The following is a 21,009-nucleotide window of genomic DNA, read 5'->3' on the forward strand; positions in this document are numbered from 1 at the left end:
GCTTTGCCTCCGTGGTAAAGGCGCACGTGTTTGTTCCTTGTGCCTTTGTGAAGTAGGATATAAACATGTGTCAGTGACCCTGGAGGCCTCCGCAGGCAGACAGCTGCCGAAACCCAAACAGAGGGGGCCTCACAGAGCCTTGTGGAAGTCTGCCTTGACTGCTCAACATCTTGGCTTCAGTGCTTTCGTAATGGAAAGCTGCATATTCTAGGAGCACTTTATTTAACCGAGTCTCCTTCCTGGGACAGACCCAGACAGGTTACAGGCCTCTGAACAAAGAGTGGAAGCCGTGTCTTGTAACCCAGCCATCTTTAGGCAGCAGTTTGGATACTTGTAATACGAGAGGAAACCGTCCCCTCTGAGACAGAAGTAATCAAGTGATGTCATGAGAAATTTAGGCTGAAGAGCAGCAAATGCCCTGCTAGTGACAGCTGTCCCACATAGATGAGTTTCCCCTAGAGAGTGACTTGAGTCATTTAAACCCAAGCCAGTGAGAAGAGGGAGCAGCCCTCTGGGGTTAGACTCAGTTCCCTAATAGTTGTCTTTACCTTAAGTTCCGGGAGCCGTGTGACGAAAGCTTTCTTCTGACTCAGTGCTCTCTTAGACATGAGCTCCTGAGATTCAGCAGTCCATGATGTCACCAAGGTTCCCAAAACAGAACAGAGTGGCTGCCCTTTCTTGCCTCATAAAAATCACGTGTCGTCTTGACCTCTTGACTTAGGAGTACTGGGCTGGATTGATTCCAAACCGAGATAGGGAAAACTCGAGAGAAAGAAAATGGAATCAAATGGATGAAAACAGGACAAGAGAGTTAGAGTTTCCATAGCTGCCTGCTGGGAAAACCTACAGAGCCTTCTTGCTTTCGATCTTGTTTCCATTCTGTTCTGGAAGACAGATTAGCTTTGGCGATGGTGGTAGAGTGCCAAAAACTGGCCAGGCTCTTCCCCGGAAGTCAGATGTAACACCAGGCCTGGAAGGCCCTGCTTTCTGACAAACTTTCTGGCTTTTTGCATTGGGGTTCCCCCCTCCCCCTGCCACTTTTTTTTTTTTTTTAATGTTTTACATGTGGATGGCTCCTTTCTGTAAGAAATATGAAATGCTTTATAAAATCTAAGCGTCATACCAAGCCTTTCAGTGAGGGCAATGCAAATCACCATAAAAGCCAAATAAAACCTCTAATTCCTAGCTGTTTTCCTGTTAAACAAAACCTGGCCAGGGTGTTACAGCCGGCTTCAGTTGTGAGTTTGATGCACGACATTGGGAAATTCTTCTTCCGCTCCCATAGACGAAAGAACTGGCAGATGGTTCCCAGTGTCCCGGCATCCCTCCTAATGTAGGGTCACGGCCTCCCCTGGTGTCAGCTGCACATTTGATCTCTTCAGTCATCACTGCCATGGCTGTCGGGGAAATGAGTTCCTACTTGACAGCCGACAGCCTGAGCCATGCCGGGCTTCTTCAGCTGAGAGCAGCGGTCTTGGCTTTTGTTCCTTGCTGCCCAATGCTAGATCTACCCCTTATACACACACACCTTTTTTTTTTTTTTTTTTTTTTAACCACGAAGATAATATCCCTTTTGAAATGACTAGTAGGTACTTGTCATAGAGTTAAAGTACAGGGTTTAGGACTGCACAGGGATTTTCAGAACCTGGCAAAGGATGCCCCGGGGCCGCACTGACCTGTTGCTGTGTTTTACTGGCCTTAGATCCTCCCTAGGAATTAGGGGCTGAGCTGCTTTGCCAACATTACTTGTAAAGCAGAGGAAGCAGATATAACAATGTAGCATGAAGAAAAACAGATTTAGTTTTTGCTTTTTTTGAGCTTTAATAACCTACCAGGAACTGTCCTGGGAGCTTTTTCTATGTAATCCCTTATCTTCCCCAAAGCTCGGCAGGAAAGAGGTGTTCTTCCCATTGTAGAGACCAGGCAGCTGAGGCCCCCACAAGAAGGGCCGAATGATTTAATAGGACTTCCAGGCAGCAGAACCAGAACTCAAACCACAGGTGAATCCTTAAACTGCGTGCTTCTTCCTCTGCCTTGATGAATTTAGGCAGAATGGTTGACTGGGCGTCCCTGCCCAGCTCACCCCTGGACCCCATTGGCAGAGCGGACCACCCGGCCGCCTTGTTTGTCCTCTGGCTTTTCTTTGTCCTCAGGCATCTGCATCTCCTCTCTTCCTGATCAGCGTTAGCAGCTCCTAGTCAGAAACCAGACTGCCAACTGGACTCCTAGTCAGCCACTTAACTAAGGAAGCTTATTTTGTGGGGAGAGAATGCAATTTCAGGCAAGTTAGACAAATTCTCATCCAACCTTCCTGTGACCCAGAACAATGTTTCTGATCGTATCCCAGCTAACTCTCAGGGTGGTTGCGCGCTCCCTTCCTCTCGATGCTCATCTGTGAGTCCCTCTGGGGGCTCTGAGTGACACCCAAACTCAGCATCAAGCTTCTTCGTGACACTTAACAACAGCACTTTTGCAGTCAGCACACAGCCCAAAGCACACAGGTCCGCTTGTACCCTAAAGAGGTCTTGACGACAGGCGGCTTGCCTCAGGACAGTGCGCACCCGGTATCCGATTGTATCCTCCATACTGAAATCCCGATTCACGTTGTTGACTAAACCACTCGCTCTGGTGGCTTGGACAGTTCATGTTAAATTTGGAGTTATGCAAGCTCATAAACCTGACATCGCCTGTGGCACTCCATCTCTGCGGCCTCTGTGGCTGATAATGACCTTGCCCTAGTGCCTGGTAGGTCTACCTGGACCACAAGTGGCCAGGTCTCCTGAATCGTGTCATGGCGGCCCCACTAGAGGGAAGCGGGTCCTGTGCTGAGCAGAACACTCCCGTCGGAGAACTGTAGAGAAATCCTCGACACGTGACGGGTCCCTGCCCTGCTGGGAATACTTCTTCCTTGAATTCTGGCAGCTTTTACTTGGCTGCAGAATATCCAAGACCCACTTTGCCTTTTCTGGTCATAAACACTTGTAAAGTGTTGAATCTGAAGTCTTGATTGCTTTATTTTTCTGAATGATGCTTTTGAAAAAGCTGAATGTTTCCACAGCGGTGCATTCTGTTTGTTTAAATCTTTACTTCTGCGTGGTTCCACCCATTCGCTCTCCTCAGAAGGACCTGGTCTACAACTGTCCCCTTCCCACCGCCCCATCTTCTCCTTGGAAGCAACCGTCGTGGGAGAGCCCGGTCAGTTTTGTGCTGCTGGAATCCAGTCTCAGATATGGCGATTCCTGAGTCTGAGGGTCAACAGGGAATGACGTTGATGTTTGTTTATTAGAGCGGAACACAGACTGACGGTGCCTTTTCCCGCTGGCTTAGTACTGCTGCGCTGATTTACAAGTGCCTTTCCCAGCCTGTGAACAGAGCCCCTTCTTGGGGACTGGACTATCTTTTAGGGCTAAAGCTGGCCAAGGGGCCTGGTGTCAGAGAGCAGTACAGGACAGGGTAAGCAAGGCAGGACACTTGTAGCCAGCGTTACAGAAAAATTTGCTTCTCAGGTGAGCCAGTGCCATGCTGACCAAGGTATATGTGACAATGTTGTCATTACAGTTACATCTGTGCTGTCACACACGCACCCCCCCACACACTCCCCGAACACCAGGGACAGTCCCTTTTCTCAGGGGACCTCCAGAAGTGTGGGCATGTTCAGGCAAGATCCTGGCCTCTGACCCCACTAGCTTTTAACTCTGGACACAAATTGTAGGTTTCTGGATGGGGAAAGAAAGATGAAAGCCAGAAGGGAGTTTCCAGAGTATACTGTGTTGGGTCTGGTGTGCCTGGGTGGCTCCATTGGTTAAACATCCAACTCTTGGTTTCCGCTCAGGTCACGATCTCCTGTCATGAGATCAATCCCCGCATGGGGCTTGGCACTCTGTGCAGAGCTGGCTTGGGTTCCTCTCCCTCTCCCTCTGCCCCTGCCCCCACTCTTGCACTTGGGTATGCATGTGAGCATTCTCTCTCTCTGAACAAAACAAAAACAACTGTGTTGGACCTGTAACATCCCTAATCTGGTTTCTTCCTAAAAGTGACCCTAATGAAGTTATTTTCTCATTTTTTAATCAGCTGGAGGAGCATGTACCTGAGGACGATCAGATCCTGAGATCTGGTGTCCTGGGGTGGGCTGGAAGAGTCCCATGGGCTGCTTGTCAGCAGGCCTTCTGTGTTGTCTTTGGGCTTTCCCCAGCCCTGGCCCCAGGCAGAGGGGACAGCTGCAGTCTTGGTCCCTTCACCAGAAGCAGCATAGAGACACCAAGCTTTTCCCCTGGGACAGGAACCAAAAAGAAGTAGGCTCTGGAGGGGCCGTGTGATCGGGTTACAGTGAGCGGCCTCCTGCAGGAAGGGCCTGCCGAGCAGCACACGTGATAATCCAGATGCCCCTGAATGCCCCATCAGAACACATACACCCTCCTGGCTTGATGTGGCTGAAACGTTTCCGGCGGCTGCAAAGGGCTGCCTCCCCTGTCCAAGAGGCTGGGGCAGGAAGCCACCCTCCAGGCCCTTCTCCAGGTGCTGTGATGTCCCTATGCCACTGGCTCCCACCCTGCCCTTCCCGGTCTGTACTTGGAGAATAGGCCTGAGTGAGGCTCTCCAGGAGCGGAATCCACACCTCCCAAAACAATGCTGGTCTGAGGGCTCTATCCTCCCTGCCTGAAGAATGTGGGATGGGTGGATAAGGATGCCACAGGCCTGGGGCCGCTTCCCAGACTCTGGCCCAAGTGTGTTCAGGCTTTAGACCACCCAGGCAGGTCTCAGGAGAAGTGTCTTCCTCTGCCCTTGTTGGTTAGAGAAAAGTTTTCTGGAATGCTTCCCCTGAAAATGTCTAAGGGATTAGCTACTCATTTCTTCCCAGCATGCTCTCTCACATAGTAACTTTTTGTCTCCATTCACCTGCAGTGAAGGGGAAGGGAAGACAGCTAGTCCAGAGGTAAGAAATCCAGGGAGAGTCTTAATGTCTGGCTTCTCTCTCACTGTCCCCCTGTCCCCCAGTCTACCTTCTCCAGCAGCCTCCTGCCTCGTGCTGGGAGGAGGTGGGCCCCAAAGGAGCGCAGTGCACTTTCGCGCGTGCCTTTATGTCCCCAAGTACCGTGAGGGTGAAGGTTAGGAACAGCTCTCCCCATTGGACAGATGAGGAAGCCGAGGTCCAGAGGTGCTCATGTGGGGGCACCTGGCCTGTAAGGCAGAACCAGCAGAAAGACCAGTATCGAGTGCCCAGGCCATTGTTCTTTCCACCACTCAGATCTGTGACCTCCTTTGAGATTTCTGGCCAAAGGCAGCACTTGGGGACAAGCAGGAACACAGACACAGACAGCCCGGAAGGTCATACTGCCTGCGGGGCCGCCCTCCAAGGAGAGGTCTTGGCTGTCTGCACTGCACCGGTCAGGGGGCTCGATGCGTGGCCAGAGTCCCTGCTGCAGCTGGAGGTGGCCGCCTCCCGCCAAAAATAGTGCAGGCCAAGCCCCGCAGCAGCCGAGGAGGGCAGGGAGCTGGACAGTTTGGGGCAAGACGGGCCTGAGTTAGCCTTGTGACTGGGGCGAGCCTCCCTCTTCCAGTGCCGCAGGCACAGGGGGAATTAGGGAGCAGCCGTGACACCCCACACCTGCCCCAGCCTCCACGTCTGCCACGGCCTTGTGGGAGAAGCCTCCACTTGAGGCCGGCAGACCGGGGCTAGAGTCTCACTTGGCCCTTTCCAGCCGAGGCCCCTCGGGCCACACAGCTCCCGAGCCTGTTTCCTCAGCAGCGCAGTGGACGCAGAAGCAGCCACCTTTCCGAGCTCTCTTGAGGGCCAAGATCACAAAAGGACCACTCCTGATGGTAGCGCGCTTGCTAACGTCTGTCATAGGCATGCCCTACTGACCCCCGCCCAGATCCGCCCCCTGGCTGAGTGATCCCTCCGCAGCTGACCAGCTGACGATGGCCCTGTGACCCCACCTTGCCTCTTGGCAAGCTCCCCGGGGTGCCCACACCTCTGTTGCCAGCGGGGCTGCGAGGGGAGGCCCAGAAGCTTGCGGGGTGGTTGGCGGGGGGCGGCACGGATAGGGACAAAACGAAATTGTCCCTGAGCGAGGCTGATCACATTAAGATCTGGCTGCACTTAAGTGTCTCCTGGGAAGTTGTTCAGACCAAGCTGACAAGAGCCCCCAGATGCCAAAGTGGCCTCACGGCAAGGCTGGGCTCCCTCTCAGCAGCCCTGCCACATGCTCCCCAGGTGACAGGTCTCTTAATGCCTTGTCCCTGGCCTCATTCCACTGCCCCTTCCCCCTGGGGACAGTGTTCAAGCCTCCCCAGCCTGGGGGAACAGGCCACCAACCAGGCGCAGGCGCACTCCTGCCGGTCACATTGTTTTCTCTCGTCCTTGCTGGCAGTTTCTAGATTCTGTACAGAACGCCTTGGCCTGGAAGATTTAACCAGACTGTCAGGCTGGAATTCTGTTTGAGACCGGGGCTTTTATGCCTGCAGATTGTGTATCAGATGTGGCGGGAACACGTAAAAGGAGGACACAGCCCCTTCTATTGCAGAGGAGAAAGCCAGCGGGGACTGACTTACTCTCAAAATTAGTTTTTATTCCGGACTACAAAGGGAGTGTTTTTTGCAAGAAATTAAAAAGAAAGATAAAAAGGAAAATCCCTTGTAACTTCACAACCAGAAGCAACAGTACTTCACATTTTGTAGTATACTTTTTCTACATATTTGTATCCTTAAAAAAGGGGGGGGGGGTGCAGCTTCACACTGAACTCATCATTTTGTAGCCTTTTCCCATTTATCAAGAACCTGAGTGGGCGACATTAACCGCTGTCCCGTAACATGGCTCTGAATGGCTGCATAGTATTGTGTGTAGTTGTGGCGTCGGTAACCAGCCCCATTGTGCTGGGTGTTTAGATCTTTGCTGTTGTCATCGCTGGGGTGGTATTTGCTATTATTAGTAACTGTTCTGTTGGTTTGGGAACACGGGAGAAGGGATGGTGGGAGGCAGGGTGGTATCATAGCAAGGAGCCCAGGATTTGGCCTCATTCAGACTTCAGTTCGAATAAAAAGAACAGGTAACGTTTCCATAGAGCCTGGATCTGGTGCCAGGCACTGTGTTAAGTGCTTTATGTATATTAACTCGTGATTTATTAACCCTCATAGCAGCCCAGGGACTGGGAGCTATTTTTATCCCCATGTTACTATTCAGGAAACAGAAGCACCATCCTGTCACTTAACGTGGCCGTCCTTGTGGCTAAACCTTCATGCACATCTATTATTTTTTTCTTAGAATACATTCCTAAAAGTGGGGTCCTCGCCTGGATTTGGAAGGCTGTGCCTATTTCTAAGGCCTTGAATTGATCATGTAAATGGCTTTCCCAAAAGTTGGCACCAACTTCTCCTCCTCCCAGTGGTGTCTGAGCATATCTGGAAACTCATGCTGTGCTTTAAGAACCAGTAACAAGCCAGGCCCTGCACTCAGCATTCTCCAGAGCTTCTCTCGGGGGAAGGAGAAGCAAGCAAGCACTCGGGACGTCCTGGGGAGTAGTATCATTGAGGTCAGATGTTGTGTCCTTTGTTGAGAAAACAAGACAATTCAAACACTTGAAACACCTTTGTGACAAGGTGACTGGGAGGCAAGGGGCCCTCACAGCGAGAGCTGCAGGGCTGGGAGGAGCAGGAGATACAATTTGGGGTGGTGGTCAGGAGGGGCTGCCTGGTGGAGGAGGACCTGGGAGAACCGGGAGGACTGGGAAATGACGGTGGGGGTCCAAGGTGGTTTGTGTTGAGGCGGGGCTGGGGGTGGGGGGCGGCGGTGAGCTGGAGCACAGACAGGGAGGGAGGGAGAGGGGCGCAGGTCGGGCCTGGGGGCCACGGGGGGCTGGGAACAGTTTTCAGGAGGGGTGAGGGGAGGGGCTGCAGGTGGGAGGACCCACGGGGCAGGAGCCCACGCAGAGAGATGGGGATCCCCAGGACAGCTGAGGAGAAAAGATGTTGGGTTTTTTGGTGCTAATAACACCCTTTCTTGCCGTAAATGCTGAAGCATGAGTAAAACAGACCCAGGACTCAGCTACAAGATCAAAACACCCGTGTTCTTACCCATAACCCTGGATGGGAGACCTTGGCTTATAGCCACGATCACAGTCAGACTTCTCGCTACTCCTTCCCAGAGTCTAGGGGCACCCTGGGGCACATGGGGCACCCTGTTCGGGAACCAGCACAGCAAGCCCTGTCCCTACCAGCTGCCAACCCCCCTGAGCCTGCGAGGAGAGAGATTCCCCGAACCCGGTTGCTCCTCCCAAGCCTGCCTCTCGGGGAAGTCTGTGCTGCCCTCCTGGAGAAAGAAAGGGGTGCAGGAGAAGGGCGGGTGCTGCCTTTCCGGCGTTCTGCCCTCCTGAGAGTGGGGCAGTCGTTTCCTCATTGCAGAGTCAAGTGAGACATACTCGCTCCCATCCCCTTGGTGTCGTCTTCCCGCCCAGCCCAGGATGCTTTGGGGGAAGGTGTGCCAGGAATCAGCCCGGCAGGGCAGTGCCCAGGTATACACGTGGGGGCCAGTGTAGAGCTGCTTCTAGAGCGAGTTGCTTCGCTGACGGCTGCCTGGTCTTTGGCAAGTTCCTTCCCCTGAGTGTTTCCACCTATAAAACAGGGCTGCTGTAAGAATTGAGTGTGATGTGTGTATCTGGGGCAGCTGTTATCAGATAGTGTGTAGATGTGAAGGAAAGTCCTGGGCCCTGGAAACAGGGTGGGGTGAGGCTCACACAGGGCCTCAGGCAGATCTCACAGCCGGTGGAGCTGGAGTCACTTTGTAGAGGGGTCTAGGACAAGGCCTCAGGGGAGAGAGGGCCCAGCATGGCCAGGAGGGACCTGGGAAGTGGCTGCACAGAGGCATTCGTGGCAGCAGGGGGAGTGTGAAAGGACCCTGGTTCTGGGATGTTCCCATAGAGAGGGAGTCGGGGGAGGAAAGGAGGCAGGGAAAGAGCCTGAGTAGGACCAGTCTAGAGAAGAAAGGGCCCAAGGACATTCTGTCACAACACCTCCATGCGAAACCCCGAATTCCTCCTGCTTCTAGCCTGGGAACAACATAGGGTACGAGTGGCCAAGGCTGAGAGTGTCTAATGTTGAAAGATGAGCAAGGAGTCAGGCCTCTGAAAGCATCCTGTGGCGCTGGGGAAGTAGTGTCCAAGCATCAGGAGACGGTTCTTGTCCTGTGTCTGGACTGTGGGCCGAGACTTGTCCTGCCCTTGGCCCCAGATCTCCATCTGCAGAATACAGGAGATACAGGGGTTGAACCAACTTAGTGTTTTTTGGAGCTTTTTGGACCAGAACCCTTGGTTAAAAAAAAAAAAAAGTTTACACACACACACACACTGTTTAAAACTAAAGCTTTAGTACATGTGTTTACTCTCCTATTTTCTGTACTGTTGTGCATCATTAAAAAATGCTGGCTGTGGCCCCCTATCCATTGGTATGGCCCACTAATGAGTCACGCCTCTTGGTCTGAAAACACTGCCCCAGCTCATCTGGAAGATTCCTTTCTCTTCTGGCAGCTCGCTGTTCTGTTCCATTTACTCCGGCCTCATGGCCTCTATCAGCCAAGCCTTTGTGGTTTTCTTCTCAGTATCTGCAAACAGTGGTTTCCAGTCTCAGGTGTGGAGACTCTTGGCCCGAAGGTGCTGGAGTGCGCTGCTCTGAGTGGCCTCCCGCCCGGGCTCACGGTGAGGGGCCCCGGCGCATCCATCTGGCCGCGCGCTACCCACTCTGTCTTGCATCCCTGGGCATCGTGAGTTGGGAGGGGCGCCCAGGCCTTCTCCTGCACCTCCACATGAAACGAGTGGGCTTGGATGTCATCCACACTCCCCTCCCTCTACTGCTGTACTACAAGCTCTACTGCTTGGCCCACAGGACACCAGTCTTCCTTCTGGTAGAGCTGTTGGGCAGTGGAGCCTGGCTCCCAGTTAGAGTTCCAGACTCTTCCCTGGACCCAGCCCTCTTCATCTAGTCCTTCCTCCCACTGAACCGCTCCCTGGTGAGGTTCAGGAGCCACTGTCATGGGGATGACTGATGGATGGGAAGAGCTTTGGCAACCAGTGGACCTGGGAGCAAATCCCAGCTCTATCTCTGCTGGGCTGTGTGGCCTTGGGAAAGTTCCCGAACATCTCTGAGCCTGTTGCCTTAACTAAAGCTTGGAGATAGTAACACCTATCTCAAAGGCTAAGCTTAAGGGTGCAGTGATAGGTTCAGGATGCTTTGTTTGTGACCAGCATGAAGAAAGACCGAGGAGATGCCCTCCATGACCGGTGACAGGCAGGGCAATGTCAGAGAGAGGCTGCCTGACTTTGGGTACCCCAGGAGTGACTGCCCCCTGCCATGTCCACATTGGGCACAGCAAGCATCTCATGTCCACCTGGCAGCCCGAGGCCGTGTCTGAGGAGGAAGATGGGGCTTGAAGAGGACAGACTCTCTGGGCCCCCAAAGTGGGCCAGTAGCTATTCACGAGACTGACAATGTACCCTGTCTAAAGGCCAGGCTCAGAACACATTACATGAAAGGGCATCTTTTTGACACTGGTTTCTTGGAATCTGTTTAAAAATTCACCCTCCTACGGGGCTAGTTTGGCCTCAGTATGTTTTAATAAATCAGCTAGTTTGGTCCGGGAGAAGGATGGGGCAGTCATGAGGCTTCCATAATCACAGAGTAGTGAGAAGAACTTTCTAGCAAACACCAGAACCAGGGTATCCAAACAGGCAGTCTTGAGCTGCTGTTTGCTTATTCTCGCGTTGTTGCCTCTTACTAAAGCTGAGGGAAAGTCATCCCTGCAGGCTGTCTCCAGAGCCCACAGCACTTTCCTGTTGGTGCCCACCCCCTCCTGCCATGCTGGTGAATAATTGAAAGGTAGATGTAAGCCGAGCTGGAGACAGGCGTGAGGCTGCCTCTGTCCTCTGAGACTGCAGTTCCAGGGTAGCTGTTGCCCAGAGCTTGGGAAGTAGTTCCTCGGAGGGCTCCCGGGCACACTGGCTCTCCACAGCTGCAGAAACAGGGGCTCCCACAGCCCAGGGCCACATGGCTCCCATAGCAGAAGCTGGGAGGCCCCGAGCAAGACGTCCTTATGCAGCTGGGACTCGGCAGCACCCCAGCAACCTGCTTATCTCCTTGCCTCTGGGTCCCCGGCCGGCTCCAGCTGCCCTCTGCTCTGTTTTGGCAATAACCCAAAGACCGTCCTTCCAAGACTGGCACTTTAACCCGGGGAACAGAAATTTAAGTCCCCGAGCTTGCTTTAAGGGGCCACCTGGGGCTGGCTGATGGCTCGGTAAAGGCAGTGACAACTTCTGGCTTTATGCTCATTAGCCGGGGGAATGTCTGTGGGCCTCAGTTTCCCTGTCCATATGTGAAGTGGGTAGTGCCAGATGGACCCATTCCAGAGAACCTGTCTTCCGTGAGGACAATGAGGCTGGGGTAAGGTGCAGGGCTGGGTTCCATCCCAACTCTGCCTCCGCACTGCTACTTGGTGTGGGAACTCGTTCTGTTTCCCGCCCCTTTCTGGGCCTCTGTGACCTCATCTCAGAAGATGGCAGAGATATCCCCTCTTTGGCCAGAGAGGGGAGAGAACCCACTCTGCAAAGCTCACGGGCCTCAGAAGATGTGGGGTTTCCTCCTGATCCATATAGGGCTTGTCACACCAGTGGTCCCTGGAGAGGGACACTCAGACCTGCAAGAAAGTATGTAAGAAAACCAGAAGCCCAGCCTCTGGACAGCCCAAGCCATGCCAGGAAGCAGGCCCCTGGCAGGGAAATGCGCCGCCATCAGCCGCATTAGCAGAGTCAGGCCTGGAGGCTGGACATGATGCTTAGGAGTCTTCCTGGGGTTCTGGCTCTATCTGAGTCCCTGAAAATCTCCCTGCCTCCCCTCCAGTCTGGTACTCCCTGGGGCTCATCCTGAGAGTGGAGGGTGGCAGGTGCTTCCCCCAGTGGGACCAGCTCTGCCCTGCCACCCCTGGGAGCCTGCCAGCCAGTAGCTGCTGTCCCACCGCACTGTCTCCAGTGAGACCCTGGTGAGACAGGGAGCTCACTGCTGCATGAATGGGGCCACTGGGGTGCGGGTGCTGAATTCAGGCTGAAGGTCTGACTTGGGGAGATCGTGGGGGTCTCCCTGGCTCCTCTCCCTGCCTCTCTTTGTCTCTCCCTCTTTGTGTCTCTCGGGCTCTCTTCCTCTTCCTTCCTCTCTCTCTCTCTCTCTCTCTCTCTCTCTCGTGCACACCGACACCCCCTCTTAGAACTTGCTGGGGATTGTCATGGCAACCCTCCAGCAAAATTATCAAAACACTTTTATGCTCACACTCGTACCAGACGAAGTGCTAATTCCGAGTGAGGCAGAAGCAGTTGGTAAAATGCTGGAGTCCCAGGCTTGGTACCGATGGCTGGCGGAGGCAGAGTGGCCCCAGCAGGAGGTGAGGGTGGGGTCCGGAGGCAAGAAAGGCCCCGCCACAGAAGGTGTGTTTGTGGCTGACCCCTCCCCACCCCTTATGCCACATTCACGCTTGCATTCCACCTCCACAAACCCAGAGGCATGCACACACGTGTGCGTACACACATATACACACACACAGTGGCTAGACCAAATACACCCAGAGTGCAGACTGACCCAAACGGCAACTTCTGGAATAACCATCACCTCATTCAGCCCTTGGAGGCATGAGATTGACTCTGGGGAGACTTCTGGGTGAGTGTAGGGGGGAAGCCAGCTGACTAAGGCTTCTAGCCGACCTGGGAAGGTCCATATGCCAGGAAGGCAAAGCAGTCACCGGAAGGGGCCTGACCCTCCTGCCTCCCCCACCCCCACACTGCCCCCCTCAAGGAAGCAGAGGAGCATCTGGGCAGAACTGCCCCAATCTAGTTCTTTCTGCTTTACTGTGTGTCCTCCCCAGCTCACTGCCTCTCTGCCTCTCCCGACAGACTTGGCCTCCCTGCTCCCATCCGACCGGGGCTAGGGTACTGCAGGCTCCCTTGGAAACAAAGCCCTGTTAATAGCTGAAGAACTGGTGACTGCTTTTTTTAATCCTAGGCTCTGCCCAAAAGCCAAAGTGTGGGTGGGGATGGTGGAGGAGGTGGTGGCACAAGCCCCTCCCCGGGCTGCTTCCACCTTCCTGCCCCATCTGCTCCCCCAGCTCCCTCCTCCGTGGAAGCGAGCCCCCCCCGCCCCCCCCCCCCCCCCCCCCCCCCCCCCCCCCGCAGCCTTAACCTGGGCTCTTTGCCACTCTCGGGCTCAAGAGGAAGCATCTCCTGCTTGCAAACAGGTCACCTCATCCCTGATCCTCCTGAGGATTTGAAAATGTTAGAGCCCAGTGGGCCCCGTTTCGTGAGTCTGGCCTCCTCACGTCACAGATAGGGAAATTGAGCCTCAGAGGTGGGAAGCAACGGGTTCAAGGCCACAGAGTACACGGGCGATGGAGCACATAGGGCATCGCGCGCGCCTGACTCGGCTGGTGCGGTTCCCGTCCCATCGGAGGGGCAGGGAGACGGGGTGGTGCGGGCGAGGAGCAGGGCTTTCTGGTCCAGGCACATTCACCTGGCTCCTGGCGCTGCACGTAGCACTGAGAGTTACCCCGGTGAGCTACAAAGCACCCGAGGCTATCGGCAGAATGGAGGTGATGGCTAGGCTCCCCCTCAAAGGACACCGTGAGGATGATTTTAGGGGAGGTTCGAGCAAAGCACCATTGGCAGAATGCCAGGCATGTAGTGCGTCTTCAACAGATGACATTTCTGTGTCCCTCCTCTGTAAGCCCAGGGCTACAGGCCTGCCAAGAAAAGGAACCATCCGTCATCCCCTTTAATGGCTCTCCTCTGCCCCACTGGGCCCAGGAGGCAACTTAGCCTGTTCCGGCAAAGCCCACATGGACCCAGCAAACTCAGCAATGCCCGGAGGGCAACAGAGCCCAGGCCCTGACCCCCAGGCAGACCCCTCCAGAGCCCCCAGATCTGCCCACCGCTCCTTGACACATGCAGCTCTCACTGGCTCGCACCCCATGCCCCATCCCACATCTTTGGAGGAAGGTAGATAGGGGCTGGGGGTGCTGTCCAAGAAGGCTAATATCCCGTGCTGCCCCCCAGGACCACCTTTGGGCACTGGTAGTAACGCCAGACAATGAAGACATTACTTAGTTGCTCTGAGATCTTGACCTTGCGGGGTCTGGCTTCCTCCTCTACCTTGTGAGTCAGGCAGAGGATAAGTCACCCAAATCCTAAACAGCCCTCCCTCCCAGCAGGAGCTTCTTGGTCCCTGTCCATCTCCTCAACCATGCTGGGGGGCGGGGGAGGTTTGAGCATGAGATAATGAACACGAAAAAGAACTGGATTCTCATGTTTCCGCCATGCCGGCCACTCGTCCAGGTGCTTTCCCTACACTCATCGTGGACGCCCAGCATTACTTCTGTGCTGAGGGACAAAAGGGAATCTCAGAGAGTAGGACCTGCTCAAGGTCACAGAATGAGCTCAGGGCAGAGTGGGGTTGGGCTCTAGCTTCGTGTTCTCCTGACTCGACGGTGGTCCCTGGCTGACTTCTGTGGATCTGGAGGGCACAGCACATTTAAAAGGGTCACCTAGGGCAGGGTTGGTCCTGGAGGCAGCCTGAGAGGTAGAGCTGTGGATGGGGGTGGGGGAGGTCAGTGGTGGAACAGAGGAAGCTCGGTCATGTGGGAGTTCAGATGCCATCCTTGAGGCAAAGACCATCTCTCTACCCTCCCTTCTCTTCCCAGAAGGCCCCTGTGAGCAAAGCCAGACTTGCTGCGGAGCAGAAGTGACAGGGGCCAGGCTGGTTGCTAACCTGGGCCCGTTGATGTGAAGCAATGGCCTCTTTTTTCCTACTTTCACCTCCCTGGGGCTGAGGATGGGGAATCTTCTATCAAGGAAAGCCGAGAGGAGTGACCTAGGGTACCCCAGTCCCTGGCCTGCGGACTTGGGGTCCGGAGGAGCTGTGCATTTTGGGAAGGAAGCCCCGGTGGAGATGGTGTCGCCAGGAGCTATGGGAAGCACAGGTCACGGGGAGACGAGGAGAGGGTGGCAGTCCACTTGCAAGGAACCTGGAGCTCCTGTGTGGCCAGCGCTGGCTGGGGTACTGGGGAGCTGGAGGCTGGCAGGCCAGTGGGGAAGGTAGACAACACTGTTGAGGGGAACAAACATGTGAGAAGGCTGTTTGGTTAGTGGTATAGAGTGCCTGAGGGACCACTTAGAATAGGGTGGCCAGGAAAGGCTGCTCTGATAGGAAAGCATTTGAGCGGAGACCTCAGTGGTACAGAGAGATTGGTGGCTTGCCCCAGGGCACACATGAAATTCAGGTAGAGCTGGGTTAGGACCTGTCTCTTGACAGCCATTCTAATCATCCTCCTTGTAGAAACATCCTTCTGTTGCATTCTGGCATGTTCTTCTGGTTTCCGTCTTAACCCTGTTGGACATTGCTTCTCTGAGGACTGGCTCATCTGAGCCCCACCCCCCGTGTTGGCTGCTCCCACCCCTTCTTTCTCTGGAAGGTGGCCTTTCACCCACTATCCCTTCTGCACCCCGAAGACTCCCAAACTGCTACTCTGTCCTTCACCTCTCCCGGAGTTCTTCCAGTGTCCTGCTTGACCTTGGCTGTCTACGGCTCTCTTGGTTAGGACAGTGAGTTGATATAATAGAGACCTGAAATTAGAGTAGTTTAAAAATATTCAGTTGACTGGGACGCCTGGGTGGCTCAGTTGGTTAAGCAGCTGCCTTCGGCTCAGGTCATGATCCCAGGGTCCTGGGATCGAGTCCCACATCGGGCTCCTTGCTCGGCGGGGAGCCTGCTTCTCCCTCTGCCTCTGCCTGCCTCTTTGTCTCCTGTGCTCGCTTGTTCTCTCTCCCTGTCTTACAAATAAATAAATAAAATCTTTAAAAAAAAATATTCAGTTGACTGTTTTCTCATGTAAGAGCTCCAAGGGAAGTGTTTCAAGTTGGTAGATAGCTCTGCCCCACAGGGTCATGTAGGGATCTGTCTGGTAATCACTCTTCCAGTCGGTATGGGGGAAAAATATGGAAGCTTAGGGTGGGACTTTCCTCTCATGCAAGTGGGACAGAATTCGAACCGTTGACTTCTGCTGACATTGCACAGATGACTCTTTTGACACACGGCCCAACCTTAGCTGCAAGGGAAGCTGGGAAAGGTGACCCAGCTGATGGACAGCTGGCAGTCTCTGCCACAGCCCCCCTTCTGGAACCATGAGGACTTCCCTGCCCTGGTGGTGGAGGAAGTTCTTGCCCTTTGTCTCCCTGGCCCTTGACTTTGCCCTTGGCAAATTCCTTCTTGCTTATTACTCTCCACTACCACCCTATGGGATATTGAAGGTCTGTCTTCTTCGAGCACATATTTGGACTGGAAGGATCATGGGCTTTTGAAGTCCAGCCTTGCAATTTTGTTGATAATAATAATTCCTTCAGAAACTTGGTCTGCCTCTAGTCAGATCCACGTGCCAGCAGCTACACCCAGAGCTCCTTTCCTGTCTGAGTTATTAAGTCTGTCTGCCTTGCCCAACTCCTCTCTCTTTCATTGTAATGAAAGCTATCCTCAAGGCATCTAAAATAATGGACTTGAATGACAAGGCAACAGTGCTAATACAATACTTCGCTGCAGGGGTGATCTCTCTGCCTGGTGTCACAGACAAGCTTGGAGAGAGGCTGCAAACCACGACAGTCTGATCTTCTGCTCTTTGGACAAAACCAGCTGGGCTTTGCAGCCCTGACAATAGCGCTTCTCTGTATTAGCTCCCCTTCTGCTCATCTCTGCTTGCAGACTAGCCAGTCTCTTTGCTGGAGTCTCAGGCTAAAAGCATCATTGAGCAGCCAACATGTGCAAATGTTTTTAGCTCTTTGCAGCTATTTTTTGGGAATTACAGGCTCAGCGGGCATGTGGCCCATCTTCTCAATTATCACAGGTAATGTTTTTCATAAATGTTTTGTCACAGCATAACAAGGGTCACCAGCTTTCCATCCTCCACTCCTGGTTTCTGTTCTCCTTACCACCTGTTGCCAAAGCCAGTGCCATAGATTTTAGGTTTTTATACGTGGTACCAACTTCTGTATCAGAGTATTGCTAAGCCGCTGTTAAAAGAAAATCCCAAATACAATGGCCTTTAGATTACATAAACTAATTTTTCTCTCACGTAACATAGTTCTGATATGAGTATCCAGGCCTCACCTGCATAGGTAGAGGACTTTGATGGCTAGCCAGCAGACTCCACAATGGCCTACCCATCTCCAACCTTCTCACCCCCCACTACCACTTCCCTGTCTACCACTTGCGCAGGCCAAATCCATAAAAGTCAACCTTGGTTCCTCCCCCCACCCCATCAGCAAGTCCTCTTCTCCTATCTTCAGACACATCCCAAATATGGCCTTTTCCCGCCCTCTCTTCACCCAGTCCGCATCTTCAGTGTCTTGTATCTGGGTGATGGTCTCGATCTTTCTTCGCCCCCACCCCTCTCCAGTCTGTGCCTCCCATAGCAGCTGGGGTGAGCTCTTAAAACATGAATTGAAGCATGTCGCCTGCCCCAGACTCCCCAGTGCCTTACCACTGCCCTTAGAATAAAATGCTATGTCCTTAACATGGCCGTCAAGGCCTTCTGTGACTGTCCCTGCTTCTCGTTGCCCCCTTCCCACTCTGCTTTAGCCACATGGCTTTTCTTTCTCCCTGGCTCTTCCCCTCCTTGGTGCATTTGCCCCAGGATTCCCTTTGTCTGAAACACTCTCCTTACGCTCTCACTTGGTCACACTCTGGTTCCTTCTTTGTACTCCATAGGACAAGGAGCTTCCTTGTAAGTTAAGAGTGAGGGCTCAGGAGAGGAGTCACCCGGGTTTGAATCTCAGCTCTGCTGCTTACTAGCTGTGTGACCTTGGGTAAGTTGCTTACCTGTTCTGTGCCTTGGTTTTTCTATCTGTAAAGGACAATAATAAAAGTATTTGTTTCCCAGAGCTGTTGAGCTAACACATAAAAAGTACTTAGAGCATGGCCCATATTAAGCTCGTAGCGGTGACACTATTGTCCCTCAGATCAACCACTCTGAGAAGCTTTTCCTGGCCCCGCCTTCTGCACCTTTCTCCATCTGCATCTCTCCCACATTACCCAGGATCAGGGTCTTGTTTTGAGATTTATTGTCTGCCCAGCGCACTGGAATGTAACCCCTGAGCTGGGACCCAGGAGGTCCTTAATGAATCTGTTGAAAGGCTGTGGAAGGAATGGAGGCCAAATCCCACTGATTCCTTCCTTTCCCCGTGGCCCTGTGAGCCTGGCTGGGTGCCTGTGGAAGAAGGGAGTGGGGGAAAAGGAGGCAGGGTGAGCTGGGTTCTGTGCCTGCCACCCTTGAGACCGATGTGGTCTGGGGTGAGGGATGCTCACAGTTCCTTCTTGGGAGTCAGGGAAACCAGGGGACCTGCTCTCAGAAGCCCCAGGGGCACTGGTGGGTACCAGCCCTCAGCACAAGGCAGTAATTGCACCGGCTGGTTCCATCCATTACTAAAGGACTAACTACTTATCCTCTCGGTGCCTCCACTATGTCGTATGTAAATTTGGGAGAATACCAATTACCTCACAGGGCTGTTATGAAGATTAAGTAGGGTAATATATGTAAAACGAAGCTCCCTGGGTGGTTTGGAGTGAAGCTCTCCAGATTGTAGTTATTATCATTGTTATTAGTGCCTATCCAAGTGTCATTCTTCTGAGCATGAATAGGGGGCTGGTGCCGGGGGACCTGGGGGCGGGGTTGTGGGGAGACAGAGCGAAGATGGCTAGGGAAGGGGAGAACCGGAATGGAATAATCGGGCTGTGTTTTTATTCGTCCACGGCTCTGTGCGTGGTTGTGTGTGTCTATGTATTTGCGTTTGTCTGGGGAGGGGTGACGAGGATCCAGAGAAGAAACCCAACCTTTTTTCCGAACTCAGTTCTGGGGAGCTAGGTGCCCGCTGACCGGCGCCCGGCTCTCCCCGTTGCGAGGAGGGCTGGGAGCTGCCTCCAATACGCGCCCAACGCAGAACCCGCGGCGGAATCACCAGCGTCTTGAGTGTGTGCATTTAGGATCTGGGAGGGGGAAGGGGACTGCGCCGCCGCGGCCACCACGGTCGGTAGCAACTTGGGGATCCCAGGACGGACAGCGGCAGCCCAGTGTCCGCGGATCCGAGCCCCCCGCCCCCCATCCCCCGGCTCTCCGGCCACCCCGCCCCGCCGCGTGCTCCCGGGGCCTCGGATGCTCCCGGAACCCCGCGGGCGGGGCCTGCCTTCCGGAGCCGGGTTGGCTGGGGGCGGGCGGGCGGCGCTGGGGAAAGGGCCGTTACTTTCCCAGAGCGGCGGGGCGACGTCAGGCGGAAGGGCGCGGGGCGCGCACGCTTTAAATGGCATTCGCTGTCATCCGAGCTCGCGGCCGTGTGGGCAGGAGCGGGCTATATAAGCGGCGGGCCGGGCCGCCGCGGGGCAGACGGTGACTGCCGCGGCGGCGAGCGCCCGGGAGCGCAGCCTAGCAGCGCGCGCCGAGCCCCGCGCCCCCCGACGGGCTCTCCCGCCCGCCCTTCCAAGAAAACGCCGACCCGGGCCCGCGAGGGCCGCCGCCACCCCGCAGCAGATTTGGATCCCCCGCCCGGCGAGCCCCAGGCTGCTGCCTCCCGGGGGGCCCCGGCGCAGCGGCCGCCCCCCGAGAGCCCCGGCGCCCCGCCGCCCGGCCCCGAAGACGCCGGCAGCGCCATGGCGGCCGCCAAGCCCGGCGAGCTGATGGGCATCTGCTCCAGCTACCAGGCGGTGATGCCGCACTTCGTGTGCCTGGCCGACGAGTTCCCGCAGCCCGTGCGGCCCGCCAAGCTGTCCAAGGGCAAGGGCCGGCTGCGGCGGCCGCGCCAGTCCCGCTTCAAGACGCAGCCGGTGACCTTCGACGAGATCCAGGAGGTGGAGGAGGAAGGGGTGTCCCCCATGGAGGAGGAGAAGGCCAAGAAGTCGTTCCTGCAGAGCCTGGAGTGCCTGCGCCGCAGCACGCAGAGCCTGTCGCTGCAGAGGGAGCAGCTCAGCAGCTGCAAACTGAGGAACAGCCTGGACTCGAGCGACTCCGACTCGGCCCTGTGAGGGGCGCTACCCGGGGACCCGCGAACCCGGCCCCAGAGGGCCCGCGCCCCGCGCCCCGGGGGCCCGCGAGGACCGGGACCTCTCGCAGGGCTGCGAACTGCTCGGTGCGCCCCGCGCTGCGCTGTTCCCGGGCCGGAGCGCGCGGGGCTGCCGGGGAGGGGGGCCGCTTTCTTTGCCCTTGTAAATGTTTATTTTTTAACTCTTCCCAGTACGGACTCTGCCGTGAGTGTGTGCGGGAGGCGCGCCCGCGCTGAGTCGGCGCTGGGTCGCCGGGGCTTCCCGGAGAGCCGCTCCACGCCCTTGTCTGAGGGTCTGCAACTCCGATTCCGCTCACCGCTCCGCCGTGCCCCTCTCCCCAGCGCTCACCCGTTCACACTCACGCCAACACACTCTCGCTGAACACTTTTATAATTGTTAGGCGCGGCTGATGGGACTTGGGGCGCAGCTGCTGCTGCGGCCGGAGGACTGATATTTATTTTTGCATTGCGATGGCTGACGGCATTTATTTAACGATCTTTTTACTTGGATATGTCTGTGAGGCTCCCGAACGGAGACAAATAAAGTCAATATATTTGCACAGTGCATTTCTCCAGGCTCTTGACTTCTTGAACCTTTGGGGCTCAGGCTCCCGAGACTGGGGGAGGTGGGAAAAGGATGTGGTTGGAATGGGAGGTGGGATCCCCGGGTAAAGGTAACTCCACAAACTTCAATCACCGGAACAAGGTCGCGCCCGGGGTTCCCCGGGGCCGTTACTCGCCTCCCCAGGTGGATCCATTCCCGGCTCCGAGCGCTCCTGCCTCCCTACTCCGTTCCCCATCGCCGGCGTCCGGGATGGAGGGAGACGCCTGCGAGGCGAAGGTCGGCGCGGCGAGGACGGAGAGAACGTTCCTTGGTGAGGTTGACTTCTCAGGGAGGCCGGGTCAGGGTCAT

The 21,009-nt window shown here is 55.1% G+C and overlaps 1 protein-coding gene across 1 annotated transcript; it reads left to right on the forward strand.

The window, feature by feature from the left end:
• Positions 1-13,411: 13,411 nt before the first annotated feature.
• On the forward strand, positions 13,412-20,663 carry C9H11orf96 (chromosome 9 C11orf96 homolog). The gene is made up of 2 exons (XM_032359810.1): positions 13,412-13,573; positions 19,099-20,663. Exons 1-2 carry the CDS (start codon positions 13,412-13,414, stop codon positions 20,077-20,079), a joined length of 1,143 nt encoding a protein of 380 aa, XP_032215701.1. The 3' UTR covers positions 20,080-20,663.
• Positions 20,664-21,009: the final 346 nt, after the last annotated feature.

This window comes from Mustela erminea, chromosome 9, assembly GCF_009829155.1.
Source record: "Mustela erminea isolate mMusErm1 chromosome 9, mMusErm1.Pri, whole genome shotgun sequence".
Taxonomy (NCBI): domain Eukaryota; kingdom Metazoa; phylum Chordata; class Mammalia; order Carnivora; family Mustelidae; genus Mustela; species Mustela erminea.

Bases quoted from the DNA above. Each gene is read 5' to 3' on its own strand.
- C9H11orf96 (XM_032359810.1), top strand. From the start codon at position 13,412: ATGGAGCACATAGGGCATCGCGCGCGCCTGACTCGGCTGGTGCGGTTC. The intron at 13,574-19,098 runs GTGAGCTACAAA...CACGGTCGGTAG, and splicing joins TAGCACTGAGAGTTACCCCG to CAACTTGGGGATCCCAGGAC.